The sequence below is a fragment of the Microcebus murinus genome, chromosome 19 (assembly GCF_040939455.1).
Source record: "Microcebus murinus isolate Inina chromosome 19, M.murinus_Inina_mat1.0, whole genome shotgun sequence".
Lineage (NCBI taxonomy): Eukaryota > Metazoa > Chordata > Mammalia > Primates > Cheirogaleidae > Microcebus > Microcebus murinus.
The window spans coordinates 37,445,428-37,462,960 of record NC_134122.1 but is presented as its reverse complement, the minus strand read 5'-3'; the positions used below and the strand labels follow the sequence as shown (position 1 = coordinate 37,462,960).

The 17,533-nt window shown below is 49.2% G+C and overlaps 1 protein-coding gene across 2 annotated transcripts; it reads left to right on the top strand.

The window, feature by feature from the left end:
* Nucleotides 1-11,213: 11,213 nt before the first annotated feature.
* Nucleotides 11,214-16,709, top strand: STX4 (syntaxin 4). 2 transcript variants are annotated; one of them, XM_012764166.3, is made up of 11 exons: nucleotides 11,214-11,521; nucleotides 11,698-11,808; nucleotides 11,898-12,019; nucleotides 12,155-12,229; nucleotides 12,726-12,796; nucleotides 14,618-14,726; nucleotides 14,800-14,876; nucleotides 15,102-15,239; nucleotides 16,079-16,189; nucleotides 16,261-16,359; nucleotides 16,449-16,709. In XM_012764166.3, exons 2-10 carry the CDS (start codon nucleotides 11,702-11,704, stop codon nucleotides 16,342-16,344), a joined length of 894 nt encoding a protein of 297 aa, XP_012619620.1. In that variant the 5' UTR covers nucleotides 11,214-11,521; nucleotides 11,698-11,701; the 3' UTR covers nucleotides 16,345-16,359; nucleotides 16,449-16,709. The 2 variants fall into 2 exon arrangements, with proteins under 2 accessions (XP_012619620.1, XP_012619619.1); XM_012764165.3 differs by having other exon boundaries at nucleotides 11,215-11,521; nucleotides 11,920-12,019.
* The last annotated feature ends 824 nt before the right edge of the window (nucleotides 16,710-17,533 follow it).

The following is a 17,533-nucleotide window of genomic DNA, read 5'->3' as shown; positions in this document are numbered from 1 at the left end:
GGACAGGGGCCGGGGCTGGCTCGGCTCTGCCTGGGCTGCGGTGGCGATGCGGCTGCGGCACAGGGTTGGATGGAGGGATGCGGGAGCCGAAGCGCGGGGGAGGGGGGCGGAGGGAGGTGAGGAGCGAGGAGGGAGGGGGGAGCCGTGAGGGGGCAGGGAGCAGGGGGCATGCGCAGCCCGGGGCTGGGGGCGCCTGGGGGTTGTAGTCCGGGGAGGGGGACACACGGGGAGGGGGACTGGAGAGGCCCGGAGGCGGGCGGGGGAGGGCCGAGCTGGAGAAGCAGAGAGCTGCAGAGGGAGACAGAGGTTTGGGGCAGGCACCGAGATGCGGGGTGGCCTGCAGGCTGGGTGGAATGAATTAAGGGAATAACCTGGGAAGAGGGGATGCGAGTCCCTTTACCTAGGAGACATAGATTTTACATGTTCTGTCTGTGTGTCTCTGTGTGAGCCTGCACACGACCACCTCTGTGCGTGCCCCTGTGGGAGCCTCTGTGGACACTGGAAATAGCAAGACCGACCCTCTGTGTGGCTTTTTTGATGCACGGAATCTGCCAAGCACTTGCTGAGGACACGGGGCTTGTTTCGCACAGCCTTCCCCGCTCTACGCGTGAGCGTGCCCCACCCCCGCAGTGCTGGGTCTCAGACCTCTGCTTGTCTACCTCCAGGGACAGGGTGCTCACTACCCTCCAAGACCTCCTGGCCCACCTTTAGATGGCTCTGTTAAAAATGAAATGCATCCTTATTGGGAGACCAAATCTGGTACCCCTGAGGGCCCAAGTTACCCTGCATCTCCCCCTTAATACCCATCTCCTCTCTCCCCACCTCCACATCTTAACATCACATCCACTCATCTCCCCCATCAGTGGGGCTTTGGCCGCCAACAGGACAGGCCTTGACTCTGCTTTTGCCAAGTACTTGGTGACCCCCTTGACAGCAAATCCAGCAGGCCTTATCCCCTATGACCTTTTAGCAGCATTTGACCCTGATGACCTCTCTCTTCTTGAAACCCTCCTGTCCTTGGCTCTTTGCCTACCTCCTGCCTCTGTCTCCTGCTGCCTCCAACCTGTGGATGTTGTCCCCCAGCCTTCCTCCAGCTCTCCCTTTCTCCCACAAGCCCTAGACCTCAGGGTCCCCTGGGCACCATCCTAGGTTCTCCTCTCTCTTTACCTGCACCTTTCTGCACCTACGTGCCTCAGTACCACATCTATCCCTGCAAGCTAGATCCTCTCCCCACAAGCAGCACCTACTATGTGCCTTAGCACTGAGCTGGGCACCAAGAATACAGAGACAACAGATGCTATCAGAGACATGAGTAGATCCATAAATGTAGTGAGCAAGGCTGGGGTTTTGATATGGGAGCCCCAGATACAGTGGCCTCAAGCTCGCCAAAGTGCTCCTTCCTGCGTTCTCTGCCAGAGGTGGCATCTCCATTTACCCAGCCATTCAAAGCAGATGGAAAGCTGCCCTTGACTTCCTCCCCATCACAATAATGCCACCATGTTCTGAGCATCCACCGTGTCCCACTCACGATGCTGGTAGCTCCCATAAACCTCCCAACCTCATTATCCCAAGCATACAGATCGGGAAACTGAGACTTCAAATGTTCAAATAATATATCCACGTTCATAAAGTTAATAAAGGACAAGGATGGGGCTCTTGTTTGCGTCTTTTGAATGCAAAGCCCAATCTTGTAAGACCACAATATTGTCTTTCACCGGGACCATGAGAACAGCCTTCCTCCCGGGTCTTTCCACTGGAAGCCCCTTTCAGTCATGTCCATCTTCCTCCCCAGGCTCTGGTGTGATTGACCCCCAAACAAATGAGATAATGTCAACCCTCTTCACCAACACCTCCAACATCCCCCGTGGCTTCCCGGATTACACTCAAAAGCTTGCTCCAGGCTTTGAACCCACCATCATCTCTGCTCTCCTGCCACTTCCCTCCTGTTCCATGGGCCCCAGACCTTCACCACACCAAGGAATCACAGGCTCCAGACCCATCTGAGTCTTTCACTGCATGTTTCCTCTATCCAGAATATTGTTTAGCCCCTTCTTTGATAGTCAGACTTCTTATCCTTCAAGGCCAAGTTCAAGCCTCTCCCAGAAGTTCAGATAGACACCCTCACTAGGTGTGGGCTGAGTCTGCTTCTCCACTAGCCCAGACTGGGCCTGACTCATGCCTGCTTCTCCCAGTAACCAACACAGGTCAGGCACAAAGTAGATGCTCACTAAAAATCTAATGAATGAATGAACGGCATATTCCCTCACATCTTTTTTTTTTTTTTTGAGACAGAGTCTCACTCTGCTGCCCTGGCCAGAGTGCCATGGTGTCAGCCTAGCTCACAGCAACCTCCAACTCCTGGGTTCAAGCGATCCTGCTGCCTCAGCCTCCTGAGTAGCTGGGACTACAAGCATGCATGCCCAGCTAATTTTTTCTATATATTTTTAGTTGGCCAATTAATTTCTTTCTATTTTTAGTAGAAATGGGGTCTCGCTCTTGCTCAGGCTGGTTTTGAACTCCTGACCTTGAGCAATCCTCCTGCCTGGGCCTCCCAGAGTGCTAGGATTACAGGTGTGAGCTACCGTGCCCAGCCTTCCCTCACATCTTTACCCAGGCATTAAGACAAAGAAAATAAGCTCCACAAAGGCAGAAGTTTTTGTCTATTTTGCTCATTGCTGGTTCTCCAGTGGCACTATGGCACCTGACACATAGTAGGTGTTCAATACGTATTTGTTACATGAATGAATGAGGGAAAGGTGCACAGCTCAAATCTGGCTGCAGCTCTTAAGACAGGCACAGGCACGCATGGTGTGATGACAATTCTAATTCCTCTCCTTACTCAGTGATTTTGTGCTCATCACATACATGATCACTTGAGATCTACCCAATAATCCTGCAAGGTGACTTCCCTGGATTGTGTACCAGCTTCCTATGCAGCAGTCTCTCTCTCTCTGTCTCTGTCTCTGTCTCTCTCTCCCTCTCTCTTTCTTAAGAAATGGGGTCCTGCTCTGTCACCCAGGCTGGAGAGCAGTGGCCCTATTACAGCTCACCACAGCAGCCTCAAACTTCTGGGCTTAAGTGACCCTCCTGCCTCAGCCTCCTAAGTAGCTGGGACTACAGGTGCACGCCACCACGCCTGACCCTAGTGGACTTTCTTAAGCATCAATATAACCAGGCCAGCCAGGGCTCAGAAAGCTCCCCTGGCTCCCCATTGCTTATGAGATAAAGCCCCAACTTCCTAACCTGGCTTTCCACTTAGGCATGTGTCACCACCCCTCATGCACCCTCTTATTCCGTCCCAAGTTATTTTCCACATTTTCCTACCTCCGTGCCTTTCCTCATGTTGTTCGTGCCCCTGGAACACCATTCCCTCTCATATCCCCAAGACCAACTCCCACTCTTCCTTTAAAGTGTAGCTTCTGGAGTCTTCTTTGACTTCTGAAGCTGGAGAGAAAGCCTACTAAATACACAGAGTACTGGGCCTGTCTCCTGGAAATTCTGATTCAGTAGGTCTAGCCTGGGGCCCAGGAACCTGGGTTTTAGCAATAACCTCTGGCAATTCTTTTTTGTTTGTTTTGTTTATGAGCCGAGTCCCGGGTGCAAGTCCCACTGCTCAGGGAAGCCCACGGTGTGAGGGGACCCACTTTGGCAATTCTTATGGTCAGCCAAGTTTGGGAACTACAATGTATTAGGTAGACTAGGCTAGGTTATGCTATGTAACAAACATCCCCCCAAAGCTCAGTGATACAACTAAGGTTTATATTTATGGTGGGTTTGGTTTACTTCCCAGAGCATCTTCCCTTAAGGAAGACTCAGTGCTTTAAGGGGAGAAATTTATACATAGCTTATCAACTTGCTGGGCTCCAAGTCCTCATGTTTGAGGACCCCATGTGATTAATCTCTGCCTCCCAATGGTACCTGGCACAGGACCTGTCACACCTGCTGGACTCAGAAGCAAAAGAATTAACACTCATTTGACCTATCCAGCCATTAACCAGCAAGTATTTACCAAGGCCCTGCTCTTTGTGCCAGAACATGCTCTGGTGCTAGATAGAGAAACAGTGGTGAGTCTACAGCCATACCACCCTGAACGTGCCCGATCTCATCTGATCTCAGAAGCTAAGCAGGGTCAAGCCTGGGTAGTACTTGGATGGGAGATACAGTAGTGAGCAAAGCAAACATTAATCCAGTCCTCGTGAGCCAGTTACTTAATTTTTCTAAGACCTAGTTTCCAAATATGTAAAATGGCTCTGATATCCACCCCTCAGGCATGGTTGAAGATTTAATGGGAAAATGAGCATGGAGGCCATTTGTAACATGAGAATCTTACTTAATTCAAGCAGATGTGAAAGAGCACTGTTATCCCTGTGTGTGTGCATCCCTTCCTGTTCCTCCACCCCTCACATCCAGTTTTCATGTTTCATTCATTAGGCCCCTGCAATCTGCTCACACATCCCTCTCCTCACTACTTCCACTGCCCATCATGAACCTGTAAGGTGAATATAAAGTTAATAACTTTAATAACAACAATGGCAATAGCTAATTTTTTTTTTTTTTGAGATAGAGTCTCACTTTGTTGCCCAGGCTAGAGTGAGTGCCGTGGCATCAGCCTAGCTCACAGCAACCTCAAGCTCCTGGGCTTAAGCAATCCTACTGCCTCAGCTTCTCAAGTAGCTGGGACTACAGGCATGCACCATCATGCCTGGCTAATTTTTTCCATATATATTAGTTGGCCAATTAATTTCTTTCTATTTATAGTAGAGACGGGGTCTTGCTCTTGCTCAGGCTGGTTTCCAACTCCTGACCTTGAGCAATCCGCTCACTCCTGCGCCCGGCCATGTTGCTATGATTTATAAAGGTAATATATTTTAAGATATTTCTCTTACTCCAGCAAACTTACTCCACATATAGCCAGACCTAGAGAACAGGAGTGATCTAGGACCCGCCTACTCCTTCATCGTCCCTTCCAATCTGCAACTGAGTCCAACAGACTCCATCTCTCTAATGCACGTTCCATCCCCAGCTCCAGGCCTCAGCGTAGGTCTCTTTACTTTTGGCCTGAGTGATTCCCAATTAACTTTCACAGAGCCAGGGCTACTGCCAACCCTTACCACACCTTTGTGCAAATTAGAAAAGGGTGTTATACCTGATGACACTCTACCTCCATATGTCAGCTAATTGTTGTAATAAATATTCAGATTCACAATGTGTGCCCCTCTGGTGTGGTGCTTCATGTAGTGCACACTGGCACAGCCATCTGGGATCTTTATAAAAGGCAAATTTGATCACAGTATTCTGTTATGGACTGAATGTGTCCCCCCAGAATTCATATGCTGAAGCTCTAACCCCAAAGTGATGGTATTAGGAGATGGGGCCTTTAGGAGGTAACTGGGCTTAGATGAGATCATGACGGTGGAGGGTTAGAGAAATAATGAGATTAGTGCCATTATAAAAAGAGGAAGAGACACCAGAGCATCCTCTCTTTGCCATGTAATGACACAATGAGAAGGCAAGAAAGCAGCTGTCTGCAAACAAGGAAGTGAGCCCTCTCCATGAACTGAATCTGCTGGCACCTTGATGGTAGGCTCCTCAGCCTTCAGAATTGTGAAAAATGTCTATTGTTTAATCCACCCAGTGTACGATAGTTTCTTATAGCAGTCCAAGCTGACATATTCCTTGGCTTGAAATTATTCAAAATTTCCCTTTTACCATTATTTCTTTAATATAATTTTAATGGGTAGTTCTTTCACATAGTATAAAAGTATAAATAATATAAAAGATGTACAGTGAAATTCTTACTCTAACAACTGTACTAACTACCTTGTTCCCATGAACCATGCCTAGGGAACCACTTTTATTAGTTTCTGATATAACTTTCCAGAATTACTTTATGAGGATACACAGCAAATACACACAAACACACACACACATTTTTTCACATACAACAATAAACATGATACACTTAATCTGTACCTTGATACATACACATATATATATTTTTAGAGATAGGGTCTCACTCTGTTGCTCAGGCTAGAGTATAGTGGCATGATCATAGTTCACTACAACCTCTAACACCAGGGCTCAAGCAATCCTTCCTCAGCCTCCCAAGTAGCTGGGACTATAGGCTCAAGCCACCATGCCCAGCTAATCTTTTTATATTTTGTAGAGATGGGGTCTCACTCTGTACACTCTGTAGCCAGATTAGTCTCAAACTCCTGGCCTCAAGTGATCCTCCAGCCTTGGCCTCCAAAAGTGCTGGGATTACAGGTGTGAGCTACTACACTTGGCTTGTACCTTGATATTTAACTAATGAACATTTCATATTTATATGTAGTGAGGTTCCTCATTCTTTTTGACAGCTTTGTACATGGTGATGGACAAGTTTATAATTATTGCAAACAATACCCAGTGAATAACATTGGATGTATGTATCATTTCATACATATGCAAATGTGGTGAGCTAAAATTCTATTTATGATTCTATTTACTCACTGTATTATTTTGTGAATGGTCATGTTCTTCGGCTATTTTTTATTGAACTGTTCGTCTTTCTTATCAATATGTGGAGGAAGTAGGAAGATTAAATAGTAGGAAGATTAGCTCTTTGTATAAGAATTGCAAATATTTTTCCCAGTTTGTTGTTGTCTTTTAATTTTATTTATGATTTTACTTGTTTTTTGCCATGCAGAATTTTTGTGTATGGACAAATGTATTAATCTTTTCTTTATAGCTTCTGAATTCTGAGTTGGAGTTGGAAAAGTCCTCCTCACTCCAAGGGTTATAAAGGATTTTGCCTATATATTTTTTCTAGTATTTTAGTGAAGTTTATCCAGACAAATTGCATGATCCATCACCTTTATAATAAAGTTTGAGGCCAAAATTATGGCATGGGTGACCCAATGTCACCCGCATGGAGAGGAAACACAGGAGGAAGAGAAGCTGATTTAGGAGGTTCTCAGGAGGAAGTGATGCATCCTGTTTGGGACATGCTGAGCTTAAAATGTCTATGGACCTCCAAGAGGGGATATCCAGGAGGCAAGTGGATTCAGGGATCTGGAGTTCAGAAGAACATTTTGGGCTGGAGATATCCATTTGGAGGCCAGCATCTGGATGTCAGTTAAAGCCACAAGACTATATACACAGTTTGAAGAGGAGAGGGGCTCTGATGCAACTCTAGGGAGTGGTCAAATTCTGGCCTAAAACATCCTCATGGGGAAAGAACTATGGTGGCTGCATTTCCACGGCTCTTAGGGCTTGGGACAGAAACAGCCTCAGAGATGTCTGTAGGGTGAACTGAGGCCCTTAGGTGAGATATATGTGGATATCTTGACTCCTGGGGACAAAGCAAACAGGGAGGAGGGGGGAGGACCAACAGCCTCTGCAACAGTCAGCCCAAGCCTAGCATGTGTGGGAGAGAGACCCTGTGGCAGATGATGGGAGAAGGTTCAGTCTGACAGGCAGTCTGCTCCCTCCTCCCCCAGATAATCAAAGCAAGGCAACTGGGGAGCCACCCCTAGCTGGTATTTCCTTGGATCATAGTGTAGGGGTTAAGAGTACAGACCCTGGAGCTCCATTATCTGGGTTCAAATCCTGGCTATGTCATTTACTAGGTGTGTAACCTTGGGCAAGTTACTTAACTTCTCTGTGCCTCAGTTCCCTCCTCTGTAAAATGAGGACAGTAATGGTACAAATCTCATAGAATTGTGATGATTAAATGAGTTAATATTTTTAAAGTGCTTATATTAGTGCCTGGCACATATAAGTGCTACATAAGTATTAAATGAAAAAGAAATTAATTCATAAATATTTATCAACCAGCTTCTATGTGCCAGGCACTATTGTAAGTGCTGGGGACGTAGCACTCAATAAGGCAGGTGAGGCCGGGCGCGGTGGCTCACGCCTGTAATCCTAGCTCTCTGGGAGGCCGAGGCGGGCGGATTGCTCAAGGTCAGGAGTTCAAAACCAGCCTGAGCAAGAGCGAGACCCCGTCTCTACTATAAATAGAAAGAAATTAATTGGCCAACTGATATATATATAAAAAATTAGCCGGGCATGGTGGCGCATGCCTGTAGTCCCAGCTACTCGGGAGGCTGAGGCAGAAGGATCGCTCGAGCCCAGGAGTTTGAGGTTGCTGTGAGCTAGGCTGACGCCATGGCACTCACTCTAGCCTGGACAACAAAAAGAGACTCTGTCTCAAAAAAAAAAAAAAAAAAAAAAAAAAAAAAAAAAAAAAAAAAAAAAAAAAATAAGGCAGGTGAAAATCACGGTCCTCATGGAACTTACATTCTAGTGGTAGGGGAGAGTGGTGATGACAGACAATATGTAAATAAATAAGCAAAATATGTGCCATGTTAGGTCCAAGTGGAGGTATGAGAGATGTGCATGAGTTGGCAAGGCCACTAGCCTAGGACCTTGTACACAGTGGGGCTCAGGAGATGGAAGGGGGAAGGAAGACCCTGGACAAGCAGCAGAGTGGAATCCCTGGTAGAGACACCAGCTGCTGAAATACTTAGAGTAATAATCAGGATCACCATTATATAATGGCAGCAAACACATATACAGTACTCTTCCATACCTAGCACTGTTCTATTCACTTTACATATATCATCTCATTTAATTCTTACAGTAACCTATGAGTTCAATACTATTATTATTACCATTTTTTCAAATGGGAACTGAAGCATAAGGAGGTTAAGTAACTTGCTTCATAGAGTTAGTAGGTTAATAAGCTAGCCCAGAACATCTGGCTTCAATGGTGGTAGGACTAGACTTGCAGGTAGAGGGGACAGGAGAGTTTGCTAAACCTCAGGACTAGGTAGGACCAACAGATAGAGCAGGGTAAGACCAACAATGTCTCCAGCAGTCCGCCCCAACCCAGTAGGCACAGAAGGGAGACCCTCTGAAGGGAGAGGGTTCAGTGTGGCAGGCAGTCTACTCCCTCTTCCCCCAAGATAACCCAAAGCAGGGCATCATTAGGTGGCTTCAAGTCCCCAAGGGTGGGTAGAACATGGGGAGCAACTCCTAGCCGGTATTTTTCTTGGATCATAGTGTACTGTTAAGGAATATACATCCCCCAACACCTACACAGACTGAAGGGAATATCCATCCCTGCACCACTTATATACCCAAGACCCAGTACACATAATACGTACTTCAAGGCTGCTCGGAGGGCCTGGAAGGAACAAAGGGTTCAGCTCTTGAGAGCTCCATCCTTAGAGCCAGTCTCCCCAAATGGCCTCTATCCCCTCCACACACCACCACAAGGCTTTGAGTCCAGCCTCCTGTGACCTTAAGCCACCATTCCAAAACCCTGTGATCCCACCTAGAAACCACAAATGAAACACCGAATATCATAATCCTGAGAAGTTTAACAGGCACTAACAACTCCAGATTGCAGCTTGGGAACAAGAAGTCAAGTCATCAAGAGGCTAAGAACCAGAGAGAGGCACATGGGACTGATGGGCCCAGAGAGAGCTGGAGTCCACAGTAAAACCCCAGAGACAGGGGAACCCTCAACAATTTACAAGACCCTTCCATGTCCTTCCTAACTCCACCTGATATATTGTTCAATTCCTACCTTAGGCAAGGCAGAAATTAGCTAACCACGTTGTCAAAAGGAGAAATTGAGTCCCAGAGGAACAATGAATTATTTAAGATCACACTCAGTATAGCAAGTGAGTTTCTAACCTCATAATCATTGAATTTTATTTTTTTCTTTTCTTTCTTTCTTTTTATTTTTGCCTATAAGGAAATGGAAGTGGAATCATTGAATTTTAGAACAGGGAACACCCATAAAAATGATCTCCCCATCTTCCTACTGTTATCCATTGTATTGACTAGAGATCAAGGCCCAAAGTCACAAGGCGTGACTTTCTAGAAGTCAATACCAACTCAGTCACAGGAATTTAGGTTTCCTGACCAGGGCATATCAGAGAGGGACCATTTCTTTCCTTGCTTGAACTTTCTCATAAGCTTCCTGGAAAGAGCCTTGAGATGCTGGAGACCTAATATTCATTCCTGGGTATGCTGAGACTCACTGAGTAACAGTGGGGACTTCTATGGAATATAAGTTCCACAAGTGCAGAGATTTCTCATATAGCTCCAGCCCCTAGAATACTGTCTGGCCCATAATATGTGCCCAATAAATATCTGTTAAATGAATAAATGTCTAGAGAGCTAGGGTTAGGGAAGTGTCACAGTGAGAGAGCCTAAAGCCTACAGAAGTCCAGAGAACCATGAGCTTCATCTTCAGATATATAAAAGGCTAAAATGCTGTCCTTGTTCACAAATATTTATAGAAGGCCCATTATGTGTTAGGTACTGAATTATGTGGCGGGGATTCAGTTAAGAACAAAGTCATGCCCTGACCTCAGATGAAAGGTAGGGGTTGGGGGCTGTAAGTGAAAGAGAAGCAACCTGCTCAATATAATACAGACACTTTTTTCAGCCTCAGCTGCCCTTAAATGGTCTCGCTGCTCAGAAGGTGATGAGTGCAGCGGGACTGCAGTGTACAAGGAGGGCGCCAGCCGCCCACCTGTCAGAGGCTGCGCCAGGAGTATGCGGAGGAAGAGATTTCTGGTTTGGGTGAGGTCACTTCCCACCTCCAGATTCCCTGCCTGCAAAACTCTGCAATTCTCCGACGCTTAAGACTCTGATCTTATTATTTCCTGACTTTCAAGGTCCCATGATGCTGACAGCCCTAAATTCCAAGTCGTTAGTCTGCCCACACCCTTGGACTCAAAAGAAATAAAAGCGAGATCAGCAAGAGTCCTGCCTCAAAAGGTCTCGGGGTGGTCGGCGCTCCTCTCCCCACCTTGTGGGGGCCGTGGGGCCATAGCTCGGACGCCAGGGTGCTGGGGACGTCGTGAGGAGAAGGGTGTCCCAGAGACGGCGTTGACAGCGCCAGGACATGTGACAAAGCATCACGTTCTGCGGTCCGCGAGGCTGGAACCGGGCCGGTCACGTGAGGCGGGGGGGGGCGCGCACCATGGGGTGATGTGAAATGCGGGTCTCTCAGATTACGTACAAATGACGCATTCCAACCCCTTTTGGCAACCAGATTTCCGTTGTTGGAAGATGCAACTGTTCCGGTGAAGGGGGCGGGTTCTCATGGCCAGGCAGCTTCGCTTCCGGTCGGGGCGCAACAGCTTCCGGCTTTCAACCTCCGCCTCTCCCTCCGGCGAGGAAGAGACGCGCCCCCGTGCGCATGCTCCTAATCATCCCAGAGGGGCGGGGCTGAGGCTACAGGAGCGGGCGGGGGGGAAGAAAAGGGAATTCCAACCTGTGGAACCGTAGGGGGTCCCCGCGGTCGGCTCCTTCTCATTGACTGTGGGCAGTGCAAGGGACGGAGCCACTGGGGGCTCGTGGGGGTGTTGGGGTTCGCAGGGTGAGGGAGGAGAGTGTCAGAGTGTGAGTGGGATACGGGAATTCCAAACTTAGAACCTTGAGGCCCACGGGGCTCAGGCGCCGGGAAAAGGGAACTCAGGCCGCCATGCGGGACAGGACTCACGAGCTGAGGCAGGTGAGAAGTATGGACAGCAGGGTTGGGGATCAGAGGACGGACTGGAAAGCAGGACTCTAGGTCTTCGGGTCAGGGAGGGGTGGCTGATGGCCAGGAAGGAAAGTCCCGGAAGACTATGGGTGCTGCGGGAGAAAGCTGCAGCAAGGAAGTGGTGTCAGTGACTCTGTCCCTGGCAGGGGAATGACAGTTCGGACGAAGAGGACAAGGAGCGGGTCGCGCTGGTGGTGCACCCAGGCACGGCACGGCTGGGGAGTCCGGGGAGTCCGGACGACGAGTTCTTCCAGAAGGTAAAGGGCTGAGGTCTTGGACTGGATTAGTGAGGGGGAAGGAGGAACCAAGGAGTAGCGCGGTCTGGAGTATTCCGTATCTCTTTCAGTCCTCTCGGTCACCCTCCCCAGGTCCGGACAATTCGGCAGACAATTGTCAAGCTGGAGAATAAAGTCCAGGAGTTGGAGAAGCAGCAGGTCACCATCCTGGCCACGCCCCTTCCCGAGGAGAGTGAGTGAAACTCCGGGAGCAGAACGCATGCTCAGCCCGAGGGATTGTGGGGGTTGTAGTTTCATGCAGGTGGCACCCAGGGTGTTTGTTGAGGTAGGGTCTTCTTTTGGGGAGTCATGGTGTTCTCTTATTCAGGCATGAAACAGGACCTGCAGAACCTGCGCGACGAGATCAAACAGCTGGGGAGGGAGATTCGCATGCAGCTGAAGGGTGAGCTGGAACCTTAGACAGAGCCTTCCCTCTGATTCTGCCCTGTTCCTGGTATATCTGGGGAGTATGTGGCCAGTGATATATCCAGGTGATACAGCCAGCCTGGATCTAGAATCTCTGTTTCCTGGTTTCTAGTACATTGTAATTTCTGTAGCACATAACTGCCTCTCAAATTCCTTTATTTACAATGAAACCACTGCTACAGTTCTTGCTGCCCACTGTGCATTCTTTGGGCAGGCAGATGAGGGTTTTCTTAGGAGACCTCTGCATACCTGTGGGGACCCACTAATATCATGCAAAGAAAAATAAATTTTCTTCTGTCAGAAGCTCAGAATTAGTCATTTTATGATAAATTATATTTCCCTTACTCCTATGGAGACAATCACCTCCCTATTGTGTGCCTGGGATATGGCTTTAGCCCTGTGTCCTGTCCCCAAATAAGTTTCAGAAGTCATAGGTCAACACCCCCTCCCCATACTTTTGTGTCTTCCCACAGCCATAGAGCCCCAGAAGGAGGAAGCTGATGAGAATTATAACTCCATCAACACGAGAATGAGAAAAACCCAGGTGGGTTTGTTTTTCCAGAAGTAGGACATTTCAGCAAGGGTTTCATAAATCATTAGATGGCAGATGAATGAAGGAGGGGCCCTTAGAAATCAAGTCCAACCTGATGATTTTCCAAATGGGGAAACTGAGGCTCGGAGAATAAAAGAACTCACTCAGGGTCAAGAACCCAAGTCTCCTGATGCTCAATCCATTATAACATCCTGCTTGCTTTTCCTCTGTTCAATGAGAAGTTGCTGTGTCCCCAGATATGACCTAGGCTTGGCTGTGGGAGACATGCTTTCCAGGAGATGAGATGGGGAGTTAGGGTTGAATAAGGGACAATGACATTACTCATATAAGACTTGGTGGGTTAATGGCTCTGCCCAGAGAAGGAGAGGGAGAAGTCAGAAATGACTGGCAGGTTTCCTGCCTATGTGATAGGGACATTCTCAGTCCCACAGGGAGAATTCAAGAAGTCAGGAAGAAGCTGGGTGCAGTGGCTCATGCCTATAATCCTAGCACTCTGGGAGGCCGAGGCAGGAGGATCACTTGAGCTCAGGAGTTCAAGACCAGCCTGAGCAAGAGTGAGACCTGTCTCCACTAAAAATAGGAAAAAAAAATTAGCCAGGCAACCAAAAATAGAAAAAATTAGCCAGATGTGGTGGTGGGGGCTTGTAGTCCCTGCTGCTCGGGAGGCTGAGGCAGGAGAATTACTTGAACCTAGGAATTTGAGGTTGCTGTGGGCTAGGCTGATGTCACAACACTCTTGCCCAGGCAACAGAGTGAGACTCCGTCTTAAAAAGAAAAAGAAAAAAAAAAGAAGTCAGGAAGAAGGCGACACTGACAAGGAACTTCCCTGGGGTGACATCTTAGTAAGGAAGTTTGAGGTGAGCTGACAGGCTCCTCTGGGAGCCCAGTGAGGAATGGTTTGGGGTTCTTGGAGGTCAGGGTTGGCCCAGAGCTCAGCAAAGACACCAGAGTGGAGGTGGAGCAGTTTGGGCATCTTGAACGAATACAGCTGAATCCAGGAAAGCAGATATATCTTTGAAGAAGTAACTGCATGAAATGAGCACATTTAAGGCATCAGGAGAAGGGACAAGGCAGGGCAAAATACCCTAGAGCAGATGTTTCAGGTCAAGGGCCCAGGGCGGGCCTGTTACATCTGGGCAAAATGCTGACCGCTAGCATTGAGCACACTTCTAGTCTAAGCGGCAAAAATTTGCTGGAATTCAGCAAATGCTTATTGGATGCCTACTGTGTGCCTTGGGGAACTGTTCAGGATACAGCATTAACCAAAGATCCGTATCCTCATGGAGCTTATATGCTTGTGGGGGGAAATAATCACCATAATACATAAGTAAATTATTTTAGAATGCAACTAGTATTAAGGAAAAAACAGGGGAAGAGGGATTGAGAGTGCTGGGAGAGGGTAGGGTTGCAATTTAAATTAGGTGGAGAAAGCTTCATTCAGAAGGTGACAGTTGAACAAAAAACTTACAGGTGCTTGTGGGGAGTGAAGGTTCTAGGTAGGAGCAGTGAATACAGAGGCCAGACGGGAGTATGGGCTCTGTCTTCTGTCCAGAGGAGTGAGGAGACCCCTGTGGATGGATGGAGGGCGGTGGGCAGGAAGAGTGGTCAGGAGGAGGAGGTAAGGGCAAACAGCTGATGGGGGAAGGAGCAGATCATGAGGCCAGGTAGATGGGGGAGCCTGTCAAGGTCATCAAAAGGTGGTTAAGGCAGCAGGCGCCTCATGCCATTTGCTCACCGTACCATGGGGATGCCAAGGCCCAGACGGGGCTGGGATGCTCCCCGGGGTACCCAGCCTGCATTCTCCATCTTCAGCATGGGGTTCTGTCCCAGCAATTCGTGGAGCTCATCAATAAGTGCAACTCCATGCAGTCCGAGTACCGGGAGAAGAACGTGGAGCGGATCCGGAGGCAGCTGAAGATCAGTGAGTGGTGGCGCGCGGCCCACAGGGTCAGGTAACCCTGACCCTGTTCTGAGCCTGGTCTTTGCCTTCACAGCCAATGCTGGAATGGTGTCTGACGAGGAGCTGGAGCAGATGCTGGACAGCGGGCAGAGCGAAGTGTTTGTGTCCAATGTGAGTGGTCACAACCAGCCTGCCTCTGCTGTGCCTCCCATCCTCTCTGAGGCCTGACCCTTTCTGATTAAGGGCATCCTGAGGCCCAGAAGGGAATTAATAAGCATTCCTGAAGTCATTCATCAGGTTGTAGGCCAGAGGGCTGCCCCAGAAGCTCACTGGGAACTTCTGATCTGCTGCTGGTCTCCCTGTAAAACTGTCCTCTCACTCCTGTCCACCCCCCAGATACTGAAGGACACGCAGGTGACTCGACAGGCCCTAAATGAGATCTCGGCCAGGCACAGTGAGATCCAGCAGCTTGAACGCAGTATCCGTGAGCTTCATGAGATCTTCACTTTTCTGGCTACTGAGGTAGAGATGCAGGTGGGTGGCCCAGGCAGCTGCCAGACTTGAGACCATGCTCAGTCGGAACCACCAGCCATGACTATCAGCCTTCCTTCCATCCTTAGCCATACCCCCAGAATTGTGCCCCCCTTCACAGCTACTTAGATGGCCAGCCCATTATACATAGCATCCCCCCATTCCTCACCTTAAGCCTGCACTAGGTATGCCCTGACCCTGGCTCCTCCCCCACCAACAGAATCTACCCTTAAACCTTGAAGAGCACCAGTCAAAGATGCCCCTTAGAGAGAGTCTGTCTCCTAAAAATCTGTACAAGGTTGGGGTGAGGGTTGGTTGGTTGGGTTGAGAAGAGTTTCCAGCCCTGCCTGGAGGAGCTGTCCTCAATTGTACTAAAGTCAGTACCCTTTTACAGCTGGGAGTTACGGGGAAGGGATCTCATTCAGTAGGAATACCAGGACCTAAAGGCTGGTGGTGCCAGGATGAGGCAGGGAGTGGGAGGGCTTCACAGCAGCTAGGAGGCAGGCCTAGAAGAATTAGTATATTCAGACAGATTTGTGAGGGGACAGAAGTTGAACGTCTGTGAAAGGTATGAGCCCTTTGAGGCTCATACCTCCAAGCCACCACTGCAAACAGTTGTATGGGGCAAGGGAACAGGGCCGGAAGGGGACTGAAAGCCATCCTTGGGAGTCTGAACTTTTGTCAGATCTGGTCCTACCTCTGTCTCTGTTAGTGCAGTGTTTTTTTTTCCCTGCTTGTAGTGTCCTTCAGTCATTTGGGGCTGGGTGGGCAAACCTGCTGCTGGACCCCCCCCCCCGACCCTAGGGCATCCCTACCTTTGCAAACCACCCTGTCCTCTGTAGGGTGAGATGATCAACCGGATTGAGAAGAACATCCTGAGCTCAGCGGACTATGTGGAGCGTGGGCAGGAACACGTCAAGATGGCCCTGGAGAACCAGAAGAAGGCGAGGAAGGTGAGCTTCCCACTCTGGCCCCAGCCCCAGGTGGCCCTGAGGGATTTTCCCTGACCCTTCCTCTCCCACAGAAGAAAGTCATGATTGCCATCTGTGTCTCCATCACTGTCGTCATCCTGGCGGTCATTATTGCCATCAGCACACTGGTTGGATAATGTCACACGTTCTTGGTGAGATACTATGGGTTTGCCCTGGGTGTCCCATCCCTGGCCCCAGACCCTCCTCCCCTCAGATCCTCTTCTCCCTCCTTCCCTTGTAGGTACTGGGAGCACCAGGGACCCAGGGCCTGGCCTTCTCTCCCAGCAGCTGTGGGGGGCAGGGCAGAGCCTTCAACCGGACCCCCTTCCTCGCACTGGCCCCTGTGCAGAGGGGCAGACGGTTCTTCTCGGGTTGGCAGCTGCTCATTCATGGGGGCCTCCCCCTTCAGGCCATAATGTCTGGGGGAGGGCCTGCAGCGTCCTGTTTGGATAGGACACATGGTTTTGTACAAAATTAAAAAAAAAAAAAAAGAAAGAGTTGGACACCCCTGTTCATGTGTTTTCCTGGAAGGGCTGGTCCAGGGCCTCTAGTATCCAGCCTCCCACCTCCTGGCCATCCCTCGGGCCAGGCCCAGCCCAGGCTGGCTGGGTCAGACTGCCCTAGGTGTGTGCCCGCAGCAGGATGGCTCTGCCCTTCTACTCTCCCACAGGATGGGGGGAGGGTGATACCTACATCTGGCTCTCGGTTCAGTTCTGCCGCTGGAGAAAGACCACTGTGAGTACCTATCCCTGAAGTCATGAGGCTGACCAGGCCAGGCTGGGACATGGGCTAGGTGGTGCGTGCAGGGGCATCAGTGGGCATTCCTGAGGCAAGAGGAAGGGGCACCATGGAGAAGTCATTAATTGAGGCTGTTACTTTGGATACAGCAGACAGGGAAGGTCTGGTTTCAGAAAGTGTGACATTTATTCGAGTGGAATGCTAAGTTAGAAGCCAGTTGTGGAAAGGAGCAGGGGAAGAGGTTGCCAGGCGGAAGGACCAGCAGACCAGGCCCTGAGACTAGAAAAAGACATTGCCTGTTATATATAAGAGTCCGGATTGTGAGCCAGGGACCCAGATCTGCACACCTAGTTTCTAAAGGCTTATCTGGCTGAAGGAAGTAACAGAGGAACTGACCCGTTTTTTTCTATAAGCCACCTGAGCTTCAAGCCCTGACTAAATTTCTAAGTGTTCCTACTCCTAATGCTGAATTTCTGGAGTGGGATGTGGCTCGAGTCCCCTGACACTTGATTTCAGAGGGAAACCCAGCTCCTGGATGCGAAGCCTGGTTGGAGTGGGGTGGCGCCTGGCTCCAACCCCAAGGTATGG

Coding starts and splice junctions, on each gene's coding strand:
- STX4 (XM_012764165.3), top strand. CDS start 11,492: ATGCGGGACAGGACTCACGAGCTGAGGCAG. Junction 11,522..11,697: donor GGACTCACGAGCTGAGGCAG/GTGAGAAGTATG, acceptor TGTCCCTGGCAG/GGGAATGACAGTTCGGACGA. Junction 12,020..12,154: donor CACGCCCCTTCCCGAGGAGA/GTGAGTGAAACT, acceptor TCTCTTATTCAG/GCATGAAACAGGACCTGCAG.